At 49.2% G+C, this 19,341-nt stretch overlaps 1 protein-coding gene across 1 annotated transcript in view; it reads left to right on the forward strand.

The window, feature by feature from the left end:
* Positions 1–19,341, forward strand: part of GRIK3 (glutamate ionotropic receptor kainate type subunit 3) — a 116,552-nt gene that overhangs the window by 54,583 nt on the left and 42,628 nt on the right. The window contains exons 2-5 of the mRNA XM_033080564.1: positions 9,409–9,585; positions 10,344–10,601; positions 12,604–12,785; positions 16,566–16,619. Of these exons, the coding sequence (XP_032936455.1) occupies positions 9,409–9,585; positions 10,344–10,601; positions 12,604–12,785; positions 16,566–16,619 (671 nt within the window). The remainder of the gene's footprint in view (positions 1–9,408; positions 9,586–10,343; positions 10,602–12,603; positions 12,786–16,565; positions 16,620–19,341) is intronic.

Consider the following 19,341-nt stretch of genomic DNA (forward strand, 5'->3'; position numbering starts at 1 on the left):
GGAATTAACATTTTGTAGCTGCACCGTAGCAATGAATATTGGAGAAGAATGTAATTAATATACAATAATAGGAATTTTAATTTAGTTTGGCAGGTCTGTGTGTGACCAATGGGCTCTCCCAGTGCAGAGCTCTAAGATTTGCAAAATCCACTTTACCTGGGAAGACATTTTTCCCCCAAAAAGGTTTGGTTTCCAACACCCTGTATTCAGTTTTACAGTGAATTTACTAATGAACCAGCAGGACCCAGTTTGCACTGGGGTAAATGGGAAGAGCAGTCACCTGCTCTGGGAGCTCTGCTGGGTGGGCAGCAGCAAACTGGGGAGTGTGTGCAGGGGGACACAGGGCCACCCTCAGCTCTCCAGCACACAGTAAAGACAAATCCAGAGTCTTTTATCAGCTTTGTCACTCCCTGCTCCGTACCCCGATGGACACCCCAGACCCCAGGCCACAAAACCCCAGACACAGGGCAATAAAACACCACAGAAAACACAGAAAATTAGAAAATTCACTTCCAGCTGTGCCACCTCAACCCTGTATTGCACATCTGCAATAATTTGAAGCTTTCAAACCCTTTTGTTTGCCCCGTATATTACAGTGTCACACGTGCTCTCAGTCCAAAGCATTGCCATAAAAGTCACATTTGAGTGTGCCTGATTCATTCATTGGTGATTCCCTGCTGAGTTTAGGCTGTTTCTGTGAGGTTTTGGGGAGGGGGGGGGACATCACTCAGAGCAGGAGGGCAGGGATGGGCATGGGGGGCTGGTGGCACAATTCAGTCCAGCTGCAGTGGGGTGGCAGAGACTGGGGGCTGGAACTGACACCGTGGTTTAATCCTGGGCAGCTCACACACAAATCTGAGCTGGTAAATAATCCCAGACACCTGGGGAGGTGTCCCATAGTGAGAACAAGGTAAGCACAAAGCTGCCACATCTCCTTTTTACAGAGAATCAGTCACTTAGAGCCTGTGGGAGCCTTTCCCAGCCACTGGTGAGACTGGGTGTCACTGGGAGATCAGCCCCTAGGGGAGTTCACAGGCTGCAACTCCACGGTCACTTTGGGAGATTTGCATTTCCTATGAGCTGAATATTGGGTAAATTAAAAGTTTCTTGGTATTTTCTTTGCCTTTATCTTGATGGTAATCTGTTCCTCTGAGATTATGATGCTGCTTTCTTTATTTTTTTTAATTAATTGAGCCTGCTTAGGGAAAAAAAAAAAAAAGCCCATTTTATTTTAATCATGTATTATGCAAATTAGAAATTTAAATATCATTAAGAAATCTGTTGCTAACTTAATTTATTTCTGCTGTAGCACCACGGAAGGCTTTTGATGTCAGATTAGCGCTTTGATCCGCTCCCTTGGTCGGGGTCGCGCTCTGCCGCTGCGCTGAACGCTCCTCCTCAGATGGCAAACGTGCAACACCACAACAGCTTGTTCAAAGCATGGCACAGGAAATGCTGCCAATTAGGCCAAACGAGGAGGGTTTGCAATGAGGAGAAGTTTGTTTCCAGGAGCCACAGCCTGTTCTGCTGTGTCCTGACCCGTGGGGATGAACAGGATGCAACAGGTCACCCCCAGGAGCAGTGACAAACCTTTCCAGACCTTCCCTATCTACTGCTCATTAAAAACACAACCTGCCATGTTCCATTAATTCCCCATTTAGTGTGAGTAAAGTGCTGATACATACATTTTAGCTCCAGTGGTTTTAATCAGTTAATTTAACCAGAAGCATTAATAATGTATTGCTTTGCCACTTGACTGCTCATCTGTTAAGGAGCTTATACATAGAAGAATGTCACCCCCTGTGACATGAAGTGCCTAATTCAGAGCAAATGAAATAGGATTTTGCATATTCAATACTAAAATAAGAAAAGAAGGAGACACTGTCTCCTGGGAATGGATCAACCTGCTGTGATGGGATTTCTGTCCTGGCAGGTGGGAAATCCCTCCTTGTGGGACACACTCTCTCCTTGCATATCTGATTTTCTGCTTGAATTCATTTCCTTGGCATTACTCAGCAAGTACCTGGCTCTGCCTCCTGCTGCACCATGTGGTGGAATCAGAGACTCTGGGAATGCCGCTCTGTCCATGAGCTCCTCCACCAGCCACCGTGGGGTCCCAGGGACACCCCCAGAGTGACCAGGGAGGTGACAGCAGGACTGCTCCCACTCGGGTTTGGCTCCATGATGCAGGCTCACAGCAGCTGGAATAGAAATATTCCTGGTCACGTTTGAGGGTGTTTGGGGACAGCAAGCTCCTGGTCATGGGGGGATCTTTCATCCCACTGTGCCTGTCTGTCCTCTGAGCTCGCAGGGGACTCAAGCTCCATGTGCTGCCTCTTCCCAAGGATGTCAGGCAGCAAATCCAGCCAGGTGTGCTGGGGAGCTCAGGAACACCCAAACCCAGGACCAGAGGGGCTGTGCTCAGCCCCTCCTTGGCTCCATTTCTCTGCAGGGTATTGTGGACACAGGAAAGGCTCCTGGATGAGCAGGTCTGTCATGAGCTTCATCAGCCCCATGAAACTGGGCAAAAGCAGGTGGATCTTGCATCTGAGAGGCAGGGAAGCTGCCAGGACGGGAGCAGCTCAGGGACAGGCTGGTGCCTTTTTAATTTATACAAAAAAAGATGCACAGTGAGCGCAGGCAGCATGAGCTGTGATCCACACACATCGGACTGAGGTTAATCCTGTCCCCGCATTCCAGGCAGATCCTGCTCCTGGGTTTTCAGCAATCAGCATCCAGAGTGAGGAGCTCCCGTGGGCAGGGCCAGCTCAGCCCCCGAGCCGCCCAGCCCTGCGCTGGGGCTCTGTGTGCGATGCGCCTTGATGAAGCCTGAAATTGCTTTGGATGTGTGGCTGTGCTGCATCACATCAGGCAGCAGCACGCTGAAGTGACAGGGCCAGTGCATGATCAGCAGCACTTGGAGGGGGTCAGGGACAGGCACTCAGATCCTGCCGCTCTGTCAAACCCAAAAACCCACTGACAGACCGCGGCAATTACAGTAATTTCACGACTATAAGGCGCACCGGATTATAGGACGCACTCCTGGGTGTTGGCAAATTTCCAAACTTTGTCCATATATACGGCACACCGGACTATAAGGCGCACTTTTTTTTTCAGTGAGGATCCACACACAACAAAGTAACGAATTAGTAACGGAATCCCACGATCACGGGGTTTACTGGCAGGTGCTCAGTTTGCAAACATTTTTCACAAATCGGCGCAGCCTTTAAATGCAGCCCCAGGCGCCCTCTCTGTGCCATGGTCCCTGGCATTCTCGCCCGCTCCCAGCGCTGACTGGTGCGGCTCAGCTCGCAGCTGGCACTTCCGGGTGTCGGCAAATTTCTGAACTTTGTCCATATATACGGCACACCGGACTATAAGGCGCACTTTTTTTTTGCAGCGAAGATCCGTGCGCAACAAAGTAATGAATTAGTAACAGAATCGCGTGATCGCGGGGTTTACTGGCAGGTGCTCAATGTGCAAACATTTTTCACAGATTGGCACAGCCTTTAAACGCAGCCCCAGGTGCCCTCCCTGTGTGCGGGCCCCGGCACTCCCACCTGCCCCCGGTGTTGGCTGGCACGTCTCAGCTCGCGGCTCGGCCACTGCAGTCACCGCCTGCACCCCTCGCAACTCGCACTTCCGGGTTGGCAAATTTCCCATCTTTGTCCATATTTAAGGCGCACCGGACTATAAGGCGCACTTCTGGGTTTTGATTAAAATTTTAGTCAGAAGGATGCGTCTTATACTCATGAAATGACTGTATTTCCAGCTCCTTCCCAGAAGGTTGGCTTCAATCGGTTTGCAAGTTGTGCTCACTCCTCAGGGCGCATCCAGGACGCTGCAGCTGACGCACAGGGCTGGGTGGGGCTGGGGCAGGGGATCCACTGCACCTCTGTGGCAGTGAGGGCTTCCCTGGAGTAACGAAGTTCTGCAAGGCTGGGAGCCCCCAGTGCTCCTGGCACTGCTTTCCTCCTTCATCAGTTCATAGTGTCAGGAAAATGAATCCACAAACACCAGAGGTTTGTGTCCAAAAAGGAGACAGAGGAGTCCCTTTTACTTTATTCCAATAATGGGAGAGGCCAGGGGGCATCCCCTGGGGTCTCTCAAATTTTTGGAGGACTCAGCCTCCTTTTTATCCCAATTTCCCTCTCTCTTTCCCCATTGCTAAGGTACTTGAGAGGTTCAGACTTCCCAAACACTGATACCTGAGATGCCCCTTTAATGCACAACCCTCCCTTTTCATTTTTAATTCTTATAGAATTCATGACTTTTCACTATTGTTTCTTTCGTCTTCCAGTTTCATTTATCAGCAAACCTACAGTTTGTTTGTAAAGGTAAATATCTTTTTCCATTCATCAATCAGTGGAATCCATCCCATTGTTTCTTTTATCTCTCAGTGCTGGTTTGATCTACCAGCAGACCCACAGCTTTGTAAAGACAAATCCAACATTCCTCTCAATAGGGTGGGTTTGTTATTGTTTGGGGACCAGCTCCCACCAACACCACACCTGGGGGCTCTGCTCCACACCGGGCTGAGCACAGGAGCAGCTCCTTGGAGCATCATGGAGAATTTTACAGTAGCAGCTCCTTGGGGGAAGGTGCAAGGAGAGATTTCTCGTGAATAAATCTGTCACTGCTTTCCCTTTTTGTTTTGCTGATATTTATTGCCTTCTGGAGTCCCTGCTCTCTCTGCATCCTTATTATAGCACCTGAAACCCCCAGGATGGGCAGGCTCTGGGAGTTCCAGTTCCCATTCCCAGCCACAACCTTGTGCTCCAGGGAACTTTCTTTCACTTCCCAGCAGTGTTAGCTCATTTCTCTATATAATGCTGCTGTATAAAAAGCAGCTCTCAGGGGACCTGGGCCATGACAGTGAGATTTTCCCCACTGGACTTGTCAGCCAAGCAGCAATGTCAGGTTCTCCAAGCCTTCTCAGGAAGGCAGCTCTGTGAGGAAGACTCTCCAGTCTCTGCCCCAGGGACCTGAGGAGCAGCATCCTGCAGGAAAAGGCACCAGATTCTGTGTACCTGTCCTCATCAGCCCATTTGCTAATACTGTCCCCAAAACAATGATTTGTCCTCACAAGAGGGAAAATCCCACACCTCAGAAGGCAACAGCAAAAACATTTTATAACCTCAGAGATAAAAACCACAAAAAACACAGCTCTGGGCAGGGAAGGGCTGTGAGAGGGAACAGGAGCTCCCGTGTCCCTGAGGAGCTCTGCTGGCTCCATCCTCAGTAAGAGCTATCTCAAACCAGGTATTTCTTCCCGGATGTCACATGGAAAGAGGCTGTCAGAGCTGTCTGAATGTGTGAACAACACTGTCAGCGGGGGAGAGAAAAGTGTTATCAGAAATAGTTGTTCTTCAAAGCTAAATAACTCCGTGATTTATAAGGAGTAGAAGATAAGAGATCACACCACACGCTGAGGGCTGCTGGAATTTTCTTTCTGAGAATGAAGCTGTTTGTTTTGGTAAAAAGCAAAAGAGGGGAGAAATGAAAACCTAAAATACTTTGACTTTCTTGACTTAGCTCTTGACAAAGCTAAAAATAACTGCACTGGCACTGAGCCCATGCTGCCATGTCCCAGGATCACTGGAGCAGTGGGGGAAGGTTCCCAGCCCATTGTCCAAGTGTCTTTCCAGCTCCATCTCGGGGCCATTCCTAAGCTCTTCCAGCTCCATCCCTGGGGATAGAAGGATGCAGTGCAGTTTTGCTGGATGCAGACAGATCTAGGCCTGTTCTGATTGCTATAAATGGGGTTTTAGGTGTTCTGTGGGATCCAGGTTTTACCCTGAAGAGAAGTTCTGCTGCTCCAAGTGAAACCCTCTGTGGTTTTCAGCCAAACTTCCCCTTGTGCCAGGCCAGGCTCCTTCTGACTGCCCAGCCCCACTGTTGCTCTTCTAGTCTAGACACAACGGGAGTTTCAGGCATTTGCTCAGGAATCTCATTTTGGATTTTGAAAACTCCTCACCTTAGCAGCAATGTCGAGGTCATAAAATAAAGTAACATAAAAGAGTCAGACATGAGGTTGATTGTAATTAGTGTGTTTTCCCATACGCTGGCTGATATTCTCCAGAGAGCAATTAGTCTGCTTTAAGAGTAAAAGACAACTGAATAATTATTTAACCTGCCTGGCATTGATTTTAAAATCCAAGAAGTCAGATACAATAATGGATGACTTCATCAAAAATTATGTTAAATAAGTGATAAGTGTTGAAAGCTTTCATCAACAGCTTGTGTGAGGAATCTTCTACAAGGCTGACTCCAGTCCCACATCCCACTGCACCAAAGGCCCCCCAACAGGGCATAAAAAGAAGCTTCCCAGGGGGAAATATCTGTGCAAACAAAGCCATCCTGAAGTGACAAACTCCAGTGTGTGTTGAACAGCACCTGGCTCTGTGGTGGGGAGCCCTCGGGCTCTATTGACTGGTCAAGGAACAGCACACATAAATCAGGCAGCAAATCTCCTCACAACCCTCAGGAGGATGTCACAAAGCATGGTAGACCTCCAGAGCCATCTTTCTTCTCTCTGCCAAGCCACAGGAGGGGAAGAAAGGAGGAATGAGAAGCTGAGAGCTGCACAGACAGGAAAGCACCACAGAGTCATCTCCAGGACATTGGAACTGGCTTCCAAAACAGGGCAGAGGTTTAGGGAGGGACAGCAACGCTGGAGAAGCTTCAGTTGCACTTTCTGGGTGGGATTTGTAGATATGTTGTGTATAAAAGCAGAGGCTGGTTTGTTGTGGACTTTTCACACCCATTGACTCTCGTTTGTGAGAGGTTTCTGCCCAAGGCCCTTGTGGCATCACTTGCAGTGGAGCTGCCTGCAATTGCCCAGCCCTGTTCCTTCATCTCTCCTGCTGAGGCCTGCAGGGGACCCCAGGGTCCCCCAGCCCAGATTTCACATCCCTTGTGCTCCCAATGCCACGAGCTGAGCGTCTCCATTTTGCTCAAATGGAAGAACTTCAACAATTATTTTCATAATTAGCTGGCTTTGCAAATTAATGCCAGTTATGCTGTGTAATCATGATGAAGATTATGCATTAATCAGCTGTTTCAAGCCAGTTATTAGGCTCTTTAAATAATGATGGGGATGAACATCTCTGAAGGAGCGGCGCACAGCCAAGAGGGATGTGAGGATCCAACGGGATGGATCCTGCACAAATCTGCCATCAGCTGCTCCCAGTCTCCTCAGTTTCTGAGCGAAAACCAGGCTGGGCCATGTGATGGCTCCTCAGCAACTGTGGGAGATTCCCAATGGCCCAGAGTGTTCCTGGTGTGGTCCCAGCAATGGGAATTCCATGGGAACCTTTCCCTGCTGCTTTCAGCTCTCTCATTGCCTGGCCCTGAACTCAAGGTGGCTGCACAGAAAAGTCTTTCCTGTCAAAAAGCCTGTTATATCCAGCTGGATGTCTGGAATGGGAATTTATTTAGGATCAAACACCAATAATCCACATATCCAGCCCTTCTATATTCTCTTATAGTAAGACATGCTCCAAAGCAATGCTGAAAGTGTTGGACTTGGGGAAAATCTAATGCCAGCTAGTGGATAAAAAATGTAACATTAACCAGTTGTCACTTCAGGATAATGCTAGAAAGCAAAAAAATCCGTGGCTAAACAGTCTGGACAGTGAAGCTTTGAACAGAAAGATGGGGTGAATCTCCCACTCACTTTAGTTTTATTTATTGTGTCTGATTTAATATTGTAGATGAACTTTCTTTTGTCCTAAGAAACTTATATTGAGCTGCCAGCATGTGCAAACTTTGATGTGGATGAATAATTTTCTTTGCACCAGTCAAAACCCAAATGTTTTGGCATAATCCAGTGAGAATGAGGCATGTGGACAATTCTGCTACACTCCTGCCTACGCTGCTCAGCATTCTGGATTGAAAACCTGCCCGTGAGTGACTGGCTGGAAATCACGTGAGACCGAAATGATGCTCCAGAATGAGCATTCAGCCTCTTTTTTCTTTATTCTTCTGCCTATTACCAAAATTAGCAATGACTTCAGTGGTTTTTTTCTAGCAGAGAACAGCTCAAACTTTTTTCAATGTCTGTGAATGCAAATTAATTCCCACACTCACTTCACAACTGGGGACACGGATGCACAAAGACTGCAGAGGAAGAGGAGGAAAGGGACTTGTCACAATCAAGGGGAGCAGAAAGTCAAAGCCCTTTTGTAAATCCTTCTGCTTCCTTGCTGAGAACACCTCCAGCCATCACTGCTGTGCTTCACCCAGGCCATGGCTGTGGTTCCAGGAGGACACCCAGAGCATGGCCATCAGCAGTGCTGTCAGCCTGGCACTCCTGGCTAACTCCAAACTGCCACAAAACTACAGAAAATGTGCTCTGGCTGCTGGAGAAGGATTCATGGCATTGCCTGAAAGCCAGGAGGGCTGAGCAGACATCTGTTGTCTACAACAAAATATTTGAGGACTATCTTAAATTGAAGAGGAAGATTTTCCTTCTGCTAATGAACGCTGAGACCATCTGTTACCAATTGTACTTGCTTATCTCGCTCATCCATTAATTATTTTGGTTTTCTTTTGAGTAAGATAGAGCAAGGTTTGTGTTTTTCCGTGGTTTTGTGAGGGGTGCAGGGTGGATCCTGCATCCCAGAGGCAAGGACACATGTTTGCATAACCCATGCCTGCTCCAAGTCACTCCAATTAGAGTGGCTGTCAGTGGGAACTGAGGACAAGGCTCACAGACACGGAGCCAAGAAACCCAGGGATGCTGTGACATGAGCTTGTTGCCCTTGGGGAGGTGTAATGGCATTAACAACTTTTGAACACGGGAAAGCTTCATCTGAGATGTGCATTACTGAGATGTGGATCTGAGATGAGCAGAGGAGCTGCAGGGTAGGCAAATCCAGAAGTCTCTGCTGGTCTAAATTACAAACACAGAGAACTAAACATGAGGAACAATAAAAACGGAGAAGGGTACTGGAAATGGCACTGAAAACAGCCAGCAGCAGCACTGCCCTGCTGTGTGAGGAGCAGAGGTGGCTGATGAGGCAGGAGGATTTCAAGAGGAGGGCAGTGCCAGTTTTGCACCCAGTAACTGCTCAGAGCACAGACCTGGAGCCTCCCTGCAGGTGGGCAGTAAGCCTGTCCACTTCCCATGGTCCAGTCCTAAACGTCTATGGGAAGCCACTAATCTGACACATAAAAATATTCCAAGACTTTAAACCACCTCTTATAGCCCCACAAAGCTGCCACCCTGAACATTCTCATAGAGCAGGATATAAGAAAAACCCAAGGCTTCACATCTTCATTTCAGTACAGGACAGGTCCTCAAGCACCTGCTCCACCTGCAAATGTTCCAAGAGTTTTCTCATCCTTGCTGTGTCAGTTTGTGAAACAAACTGTGGCTCAAAGGTGGAATTTTTTGTCTTGCAGGAGGAATTTTTGAGTATGCAGATGGCCCCAACACGCAGGTGATGAGTGCTGAGGAACAAGCCTTCCGATTCTCCGCCAACATCATTAACAGGAACAGAACTCTGCTGCCCAACACAACCCTAACCTATGACATCCAGAGGATACACTTCCACGACAGCTTTGAAGCAACTAAGAAAGGTAAGAGCAGAGCAAACTTCTGAGCAGCTTTGTGGACATTGATTCAGTGTGAGAAAGGTCTGGTTTCAAGACCAGCAGCTTGTTCTGTCCTGCTCTCACCAGTGATCTGGATGAGAGCTCCTGCTGGAGCTGACCTTCCTGAGGCATTTTATTACAAGGGAAACAAATACCTTTTTTCCCTCTGAAAACCTCACAAAACTCCTTTCAGCATTTGCTCTGATCCTGAGCAAAGGTCTGGAGGCCATGCCTGTGTTTGTGTCCCTGCATCCCTGGCAGCGTTCACATCCATCACATGGATGTTCTGTTCTCTTAATAACAGTCACTTTTGATTACTGGATAACAGCAGCACACTTGAATTGCTGAAGGGGAGGGACTGCACAGCAAAGGCTGTGTGCTGGTGACCTGTGGGCTCGTGGAGTTGGATTCTGGCTGGGGACAAAGGAAACCTGCTGATTGAGCTGGCAGCTATTGGAGGGACACCACCAGGAGGGAGCTAAGTGCTCCCAGCCAGCCCAGTGACCCCCTGTCCCTTTTCAGATTTTGTGGTGGAGGCTCCTCAGAGGAGCTTGGGACTCCTCTGTGCCTCTACCCACCTGGCATAACTCACCCTCTCTATCTGTGCCTCACCACTGCTGTAATCACTCAATATCAGTGCTGGGTCACTAATTACAGTGCCCAGAAGTGTCTGGGCTGTGCCCAGGGCTGGCCCTTGCTTAGCCCCCCCAGGCTTTGCTGACATCCCTCCCTTCCCCCTCCAGCCTGTGACCAGCTCGCCCTGGGGGTCGTTGCAATATTTGGACCTTCCCAAGGCTCCTGTACCAACGCTGTCCAGTCCATCTGCAACGCCCTGGAGGTCCCCCACATCCAGCTCCGGTGGAAGCATCACCCTTTGGATAACAAGGACACTTTCTATGTCAACCTGTACCCTGACTATGCTTCCCTGAGCCACGCCATCCTGGACCTCGTGCAGTATCTGAAGTGGAGGTCAGCCACGGTGGTGTACGACGACAGCACAGGTGGGTGAAGGAGGGGCTCAGAGAAGGAGTCCTGGGGATTTTCTGTCCTGGGTCAGGGGCTCAGAGAAAGAGTCCTGGAGATTTTCTGTCCTGGGTCAGGGGCTCAGAGAAGGAGTCCTGGGGATTTTCTGTCCTGGGTCAGGGGCTCAGAGAAGGAGTCCTGGGGATTTTCTGTCCTGGGTCAGGGGCTCAGAGAAGGAGTCCTGGAGATTTTCTGTCCTGGGTCAGGGGCTCAGAGAAGGAGTCCTGGGGATTTTCTGTCCTGGGTCAGGGGCTCAGAGAAGGAGTCCTGGGGATTTTCTGTGCTGAGTCTCTTTGGGAATTTTTCCAATGAACCCTCTCAAGATGATGCCCTGTGCAGTGAGGGGTTCCCAGGAGTTCTGGACAGTACTATGAGCAGTTCTGGGAGCTTTCTAAGCTTTTCATTCACAGAGCCCTCAGTGAGTGGGGCAGAGCTGGCAAAGGGTCATGGTGGGGTTCATTGACATGGGGTGACCATCTCAGCCTGGCTCTTTTGGCACCCTGCAACAGAAAAGCCCCTGTCCACAGCTGCCATGGAGGGAGCAGCTCCCAGATAAAACCAAAAGCAGTTCTGGAAAGTTTTTTGTTTTCTGGATAATTCTGTAACACAGAGCTGGCAAAGTTCTTCCTGTAAGGAAAGCTGTTGATGTTTAAACAAAGCAAAGCGCTGCACAGCTCTAGATATAGACCCCCCAAAAAAAACAAAAGCCACATTGGATAGCCTGTCCAACCTAATTTCACTAAACCAAATGGTTTCTTTAGGGGAGGGCTGATGAGAACACAGTTTGACATTCCTGTTTTGCAAATGTGGGTCACAGTATGTTCCCTTCGTGGCATATTCTAATGTGTTTCTTCTATGCAAAGGGACACACTTCTCTCTTCCCCCTTGCAATAGGCATCTGCTGAAATTCTCCTTGCAACACCAGATTCCAATAATTCCTGCTCAGCTGCATCCACCATGGTTCTTTGCCTTGTGCAGGAAACCGAAATGAATTCTGAGGGTAGCAGGAAGTTACGAGTTGTGATTAAGTGTTACGATCTACACGACTCATAAATCCAAGCATATATTCATTTTTGCCTTTTGCTGCTGTGCATGGTAAATATGCAGATTTTAATTTGTTGTGTAGCTGATTATCACATGCTGTCCTTTCTCAAGGGCACATCTGCTTAAGAAATTTTTTTGTGATCCCAGAGGTGTCTGAGGTTAGGACCAACCTGCTGTTCTCCCTTTCCCACCCAATGCAGGGACTCCATCCAGCTTTACTGGCTGCAGTGGTGGTGGGAAACCAGCAGGAAAAGCCATTCTGTCCTAGAACAGCTCCTCTGGGGTTAATGGCTGACATGTGCCACTGTTGTTCTGATAGCATTTAGCAATGGCTGGTTTTGGGAAGGATGGAGGGATGGATGGATGGATGGAGGGATGGATGATTGATGATGGATGATGGATGGATGGATGGAGGGATGATGGAGGGATGGATAGAGATGGTGGATGGATGATGGATGATTGATGATGGATGATGGATGGATGGATGGATGATGGATGGATGGATGGATGGATGGATGGATGGATGGAGGGATGGATGACTGATGATGGATGATGGATGGATGGATGGAGGGATGATGGATGGATGGATAGAGATGGTGGATGGATGATGGATGATTGATGATGGATGATGGATGGATGGATGGATGATGGATGGATGGATGGATGGATGGATGGATGGATGGATGGATGGAGGGATGGATGATGGAGGGATGGATAGAGATGATGGATGGATGAAGGGATGGATGATGGATGGATGGATGGATGGATGGATGGATGGATGGAGGATGGATGGAGGGATGAATGATGGATGGATGATGGATGGGTGGATGGAGGGATGGAAGTCAGTCCTGATCTCATTCTGTGGAGAAGAGGGGATGCCCTGAGAGGAAAGGCAGAACTGTAACCTGTGGGTTTGTCTCTGTGTGCCACCCTCAGGCCTCATCCGGCTGCAGGAGCTCATCATGGCCCCGTCCCGCTACAACATCCGCCTGAAGATCCGCCAGCTCCCGCTGGACACCGACGACGCGCGGCCGCTGCTCAAGGAGATGAAGCGGGGCAGGGAATTCCGCATCATCTTCGACTGCAGCCACCTGATGGCAGCTCAGATCCTCAAGCAGGTGAGCAGGAAAGCAAAAAGTGGCTGCTGAGGAGCCTGTGGGTGTAGGGTGGCCCTAATGAAAAGTGAGCCCGCCCTGGGGTGCAGCTTTCCCTTGGGCCACAGTCCATATCCATGCTAAAAGCTACAGCATGTCCATCCTTCAAGGACACTGCTGGATTTCTACAGACTATGGCATTGTCACTGAAAAAGTGGAAGTAGTGGCTGTGGGTGAGAAGAAACAAATGTTGCAGGAGGAGAAGGGGCTGTGGCAAATGCAGCGCCCAGGCTGGTCCTGGACAATTCTGCAGCTGCACAGCCCCAGCCTTCTTCCCTCTTGCCTCTTCCCTCTCCATCCAGACTGGTTTTCCCAGCCAGGAGGGATGGCATCCTCTGTCCATTTCCCAGCACTGTCTGCAATTCTTGGACTTTAAGCCAGATGTCAGTGATTTTCCATTCATCTGGGCTCCCTCCTTTCTTCCTCCACAAGTTCCTCCACGGGCGTCCTCGCTCCTCACCCCAGCTCCTCCTCCTCATTCCCGAGTGCCTTTGGGTTTCAGGGTCAATATGAGGCAGAGAAAAAGGCCCTCACAGAGACGCTAAAAACCAGCCCTGAAAGTGTTGCTGCTATCAGCCCAGCACAACATCACCATCCAGATTAAATAAATCCCCAAAGGGATGAGAAAAGCGAGCACAAGGCAAGAGCCTTCTCCTGCAGCCTGCTTGATGTAAAATGAAGGGAAGTGCTCAGAGAACTCAGAAAGCCTGGCAGGGATTATTATGGGAAGCAATAGAAGGGGCTTATTGTCTCCTGCCAGTTATTTTCCCGTGCTGGTTGTGTTTGGTGCTGCTCACTTATTATGCAGTTTATTATAGTTTATTGTGCCATCTGCTCAGCTCATCACTGCCATGCAGGGTGAGGAAGATGGAGGAGAGGGGGGACCAGGGGAGACAAGTCTCAATAAGTCCTTCTAGCTGGGTTTGTGTGTGTGTTGAGGTTTTGTCAGGACCTAAGGCCATGGATTTCAGCTTAGCAATATAAGCCAGTGTTTTTTTACTCAGGGAAATACCGGAGTATTTTCAGAGTCTGGGAAGTTTCACAAACCCAAACCAGAGCCTGACTGGTCTCTGCATGCCTGGCCACTCTGGTTTGTAACATTCAGAGCAGAGCACCACGACCTGCAGGTCACCCACATCTGCTGAAGATTAGGAGGCTTAGGAAACCTCATATTTTCCTCCCTTTTCTACCTGTAGCAAGAAATGCATGTCTAGAGGTGCCACCTACATTTGTGAAATAGCTCTTTTCCTCTGGAAATACAAGCTAGGTAAAGCCATCTCCTGGAGGAGGAGAATCTGCTTCCTGTCACAGCAGCAGAAGAACAATGCACAGAACAAATGATGGACCGAAAAGGAAAAAAAAACCAACAAAAACAAAACAAAACAAAATCAAAATGAAACCAAACTAAACAAAACTAAAAAAACAACAACAAAACAGGGAGGAAGGCCCAGCATTTTGATTCTGCCAGAATCAGTAATATTAATATTTTATTGCTATTCTATGCCTTTTGTAACATTTTGGGCGCTACACCAGTCAGCTCTGCAGACATTTGGCTGGATGCAGTCCCTGGAGTCTCTTGGCCCTGCTGCCGCCCCTGTGCAGCCTCGTCGGTGGCACCAAGGTTCTCACAAGGCTTGTGCTAAAATTTCTACTCCTTGACACTGATTTTCATTGCACATCTTCAGCAAACACAGAAGGCTTGAGCAGGTTCCAGCACAGGTTCCAGCCTGTGCTGGCTGAGGCAGGTCAGGCTGAGCAGTGCACACACCATCATCCAGTTGGGATCTTGCTGCCCAGAGATTCAAGGTTCCACAGCACAGCACTGATCATCTGGGCAGTGTTTTTTAAACTGGAGTAGTAAAAAACCCCATGGATTAGTAATCCATGGGTAACAGCACATGAGCCAGCACAGCTGTACAGATGAGACTGTCACCTACTGCTCCAGCCTGGCTCCCTTGGAGACACCAGACATTATTTGGAAAACAAACAATTGTAGAAACCTATCAGAGGGTGAGTCCTGCTTGTGAGGCTTTCCTGTTCTACCTCAGATTCCTTCCTCAGTTTTGTTATCACTGCAGGTCTGTTCCAGGCTGCCCTGCACTGTCCCAAGCAGCTCTGCAGGGCACAGCTGTGCCTGTCAGCTCTGACTGAGCTCCTGCTCTCATCGTGGCCACTGCCTGTGGCTTAACCACCAGGATGATCATTTATTCATTTCCCCACAAACCCAGATGCATGCTGCCCCAGGCTGCCAGTGCTGGGGAGCTGCAGCTTCCTTCTGACAGCAGGTCGGGGCTCCTCAGCTACAGCCAGAATGATCCAGCTGTAGAGCATGAGCTGGGATCTCATTATTTGCTCCAGCTCCCCATCACAAACTGATATTTCCCATACTGAGGTGCCATTCCCTGCCTCATCTCCATGAACCAGGGTGTGCAGGAGGGACAGGGCAGCCCCTGGATCCACTGACCAGGCAGGGATGGGGGACAGGACAGTGAATGGCCACAGGGACAGCCCCCAGACTTTCTAAAAGCTACTTCCAGAGCAGGAAACCTGAGGTGAAATCCCACTCTAGAGTCACAATATCTAGCCTTGCAATCCAGATCCTTTCCTTTCCCCTTGTTTTTTGACATCTCACTTCTTTTCAGATTGTCACTTCCTTCCTCGGAGGAAAATTCCGCCCTAGTAATTTTAGCAAAAACCAAGGGAAGCAAACATTTCCTGAGGGGACTTGAAGTCACTTTCCCATCAGTGGGGATTTTAAAGTGCTCTTGCATGTGTTTTCTCCAGAAAACATGCTCACACAGTCAGATCCCAGCCAAACCCACAGGAATCTTCCTCTCACCAGCCACCAGCTTCAAGGTGACCCTTCCCACAGACCGAAACGTGCTCTCCCCGTGTTGTGAAGGGCCTGGACATGGTCATCCAGCCAAGGCCCCTTCAGCCCATGGACGTCCTCTGGAAGAGCTTCCAGGACAGTCTGTTCTCTCCAGTGCTCAGTTATGCAAATCCCAGCAATCTGCAGGAGCCATCCTCCGTGTAGGGGCTGGCAGGGAATCTCAAGCTTTGCTGGCCAGGGGCCCTCAGGACCATGATCTCCAGAAGCTGAGGGACAGGGGGTATTCCCACTCCCCATCCTTGTGCCCACACCTTCACTGACCCATTTCCAAACCAGGTCCTGAATTAGGATCTGCTGTGGAGGGACAGAGGCGGGAGCTCCATGTACAGATGGGGCTGAAGGTGGGGATGCAGAGCCCCAGAATTACACGTGTCAGAAATCCAAACTCTCCCAGCTGGCTTCTCAGCCACTACATGGATGTGGCACCATAAGAACAGGTCATTTATGGCCACTCTGCAGAGGTTTAGGTGGGGTTTCTGTATTTGGTATTGCAGAAGGGAAGTGACCCCCTTTTCCACAGTTGTGCCAACAGAGTCTGTGGCCCTGGAGGACCCTGCACCCAAATGCCACAGTGCCCTGGCACACCCAGGGACACCCAGAAATGCCACCAGCCCTCATGGGAGCTGGACACTGAGGCTTTGCCATGGTTTAGAATGGTTTGAGGACTTGAACATGTGCCTCTTGGTGACTGAGCACAGCTTAACTGCTCCACAACCTCAGTCCTGAATCCAGCCCTGGTGCTTCCAGGTCTCTCCTGTCACATTTACCTACGAGCTCTGAGTTTTATGTTGCATGGCTGCTGTTATGTTCTTGAATCCCTTGACTAACCCCTTTTCCCTACTCTCTTTAAGGCTATGGCAATGGGGATGATGACAGAATATTACCACTTCATCTTCACCACTCTGGTAAAGTATCTGGCTGTGCACACCCTTGTACACTCGCTGGTGGGGGTGGGATGTGAGGGAGCAGGAGGGAGGGATGGGGGTCTGACCCTGGTGTGCCCTGCACTGCAATGGGGTGAGAAACAAGGAATTGGGAGATCTGGGACCCCAGGAGGAGAGGGCAGGGCTGGACCTGGCTGCAGGTCAGGGTCAGAGTGCAGTGACCTGGCTCTAACTCCTCTGCTCTGCAGCACTGCCAGGTGCTCAGCCTGAGACATGTCACTCCTTCCTTCCCCTGCCCTTAGGTCACTCCTCTGGAGTGCTCAGATCTGGGTTCTGGTTTTATTTTCCCTCCCAGTCATTTTGATTTCAGTGTGGCTCCCCACACACTAACAGTGAGCACAGGGGGAGTGCAAGGCTGCAGCCACCACCCTGGATTTGGTGGGACCCTGATCAGGAAGGGCTGGATAAGCACCCAGGAGCCCCTCTGGAGCCAGGAGCAGCCCTGCTGTGCCCAAGCTTCAGCCCTGCAGCTTTATTTTGCAGGAGGGGAGCTCAGCCTGACATTAACTCCCCTCTGTTACACACGGGCCAGTTCCTCTCTGACTCTGGGAGGCATTTGGCTTTCCTAGCAGGGTCACTTCTTTCTCCATTTAAGATGCTATTGTCTAGTCTACTGTTGAATTTTTGTGTGATTTTGGAAATCCAATTTATCTTTTTGCCTTTAGGAAAGAAACACACTAAACTAACCCTTAAAAACTACAAAATTTATTTTTCAAATGCAAATGACATTTTAATTACCCCTGCTGCCATTATCTATTCCAGGCAGCTTTAAGCATTTCCCAGATAACCTCCTATTAATCAGCCCCAGCTGAGCCTGGAGTACATTTCATGTGTAGGTACAGCCTGGAGGTGGGAAAAGAGGAATTATAATAAATTAATAGATAAGCAATCACAATTAATGCCACTTTCCTGAAATAACAGTTATATCATGGGAAAGATATTTTAATCTGTCATTCCTTAAGGCAATGTTTTCCTAGCTTGCAATGCCTGTGCTTCAGCTTCCCCAGTACGAGACCCATGGGGTGCTAATGAATTAGTCTATTATGTTATACTGAATGTTTCTAAAAGGTCCCCAGTCAATACTGAGCACAGTGTATCAACACTTGGCATGAAATGCTTCAACATTTTGCTAGGAAGCACGACTACAGTTCACTGACTCCAGCCCCACCAGCCTTTTCCACCACAGGAGGAGGAGGAGCAGGAGGAGGATCTCTGATGAGTGCCTGTCTCTGTCACACACAGATGTCACATCCACAGCCCCTGCAGGGAGAACCCAGAGCTCCACTCTTGTGGGGATGTCTCAGCAGTCTGGAAAATGGGGCTCTGCAGACATGGTCAAGCCCTGCCACAGCCCAGGGCACAGCTCTGGGAACTCCTCACCCATGGGCAGCAGAAGACAGGGATGCTGTCCTAGTTTGGAGGACAGGTGTCTGCTGAGAAAGGCAGGAGCTTCTCTTTGAAATGGAGAATGCAAACCCCCTCCCTCCAAATTATTAGAATTTTGAAATCAAGGGGCTCTCAGGCAAAGATATGGGAATTAGCAATAACAGTTCTTTACTAGGGAAATTAAAATAGAAATACAGCACTACAAAGAACAAACCCCAAACCCTGACACAGTCAGAGTACAACCTGACACCCGTCAGTCAGGCAGGGTGTTGGCAGCAGTCCCATCCCATGGTGGCTGCATCCTCCTGCAGTGACAGATGTGGCTCAGTTGGAGCAGTGCTCCTGTACAAGGTGCAGTTTCCTCCCAAGCTCCAGTGGTGATGTGGAGAAATCCCGTTTCCCTCTGGAGTCCAGTGGAGAAAGGGGCTCCCTTAGTGTCCCAAAACCTCTGTTTTTATCTTGGTAAGAAATGTTGGGCTCTTCCCCCCGGCTGGAGCAACTCCCAATGGGATGCAGTAATTTTATCAGTCCCACAGTGGGACTCAATGGCCATGAGCAGAAAATGACTGGCTGGAGGAAGGATGGGTTGTGAAAAGATAAAGAACACTGCCCCAGCTGGTTTATAAACCATGGCCATGAACAGGAGATATCCCATGAGATAAAGAACACTGCCCCAGCTGGTTTCAATGGATGCCCATTAGCAGAATATCTCCCACAGAGATCAGGATCACTGCCCCACCCTCAACAGATGGTGATAGAATAGATACTTTTGATCACATCCTGTATTGTAACCCAAGACAGATGCCCATCCTGGACCACCTTTCCTGCTGCCCACTGAGGGTTGGGATGCACTGAGATCAGTCCTCAGCATTGCTGCCACCAGCAAGGAGACCAGGCTGGGTGAACTGGAAAGGGGGAGAGCATCACAGGAACACTGAGAGTAAAATTAAGGGTGGAGGGGAGAATTAATCAGCAGTACAGAAAATAATGAGTGAAAGGGAATGTAGATGAGGTGGAAAATAGAACCAGATGTTTCAATTTCTGGCTGTGCAGGAGCAGAAAATCCAGAAGAAACTGATCTGATGATTCCCATCCACACCTCCCAGTGTCCTGACACTCAGCTGGTATTCTGAATTATCCTCTGATTCCAGGAGGTGATAAATCAGGCTGCAGCCGTGATTTAAACTGCAGCCAAGCAGGGCCTGATGGGAGGTTGGTTTCTATAAGAGCTTGGTGAAAGGAAGGGTCAGTGGGGAGCAGCAGGGCTGAGACAGCACCTAAAATACCTGTGGGATCT

Source organism: Catharus ustulatus, chromosome 26 (genome assembly GCF_009819885.2).
Source record: "Catharus ustulatus isolate bCatUst1 chromosome 26, bCatUst1.pri.v2, whole genome shotgun sequence".
Taxonomy (NCBI): Eukaryota; Metazoa; Chordata; class Aves; order Passeriformes; family Turdidae; genus Catharus; species Catharus ustulatus.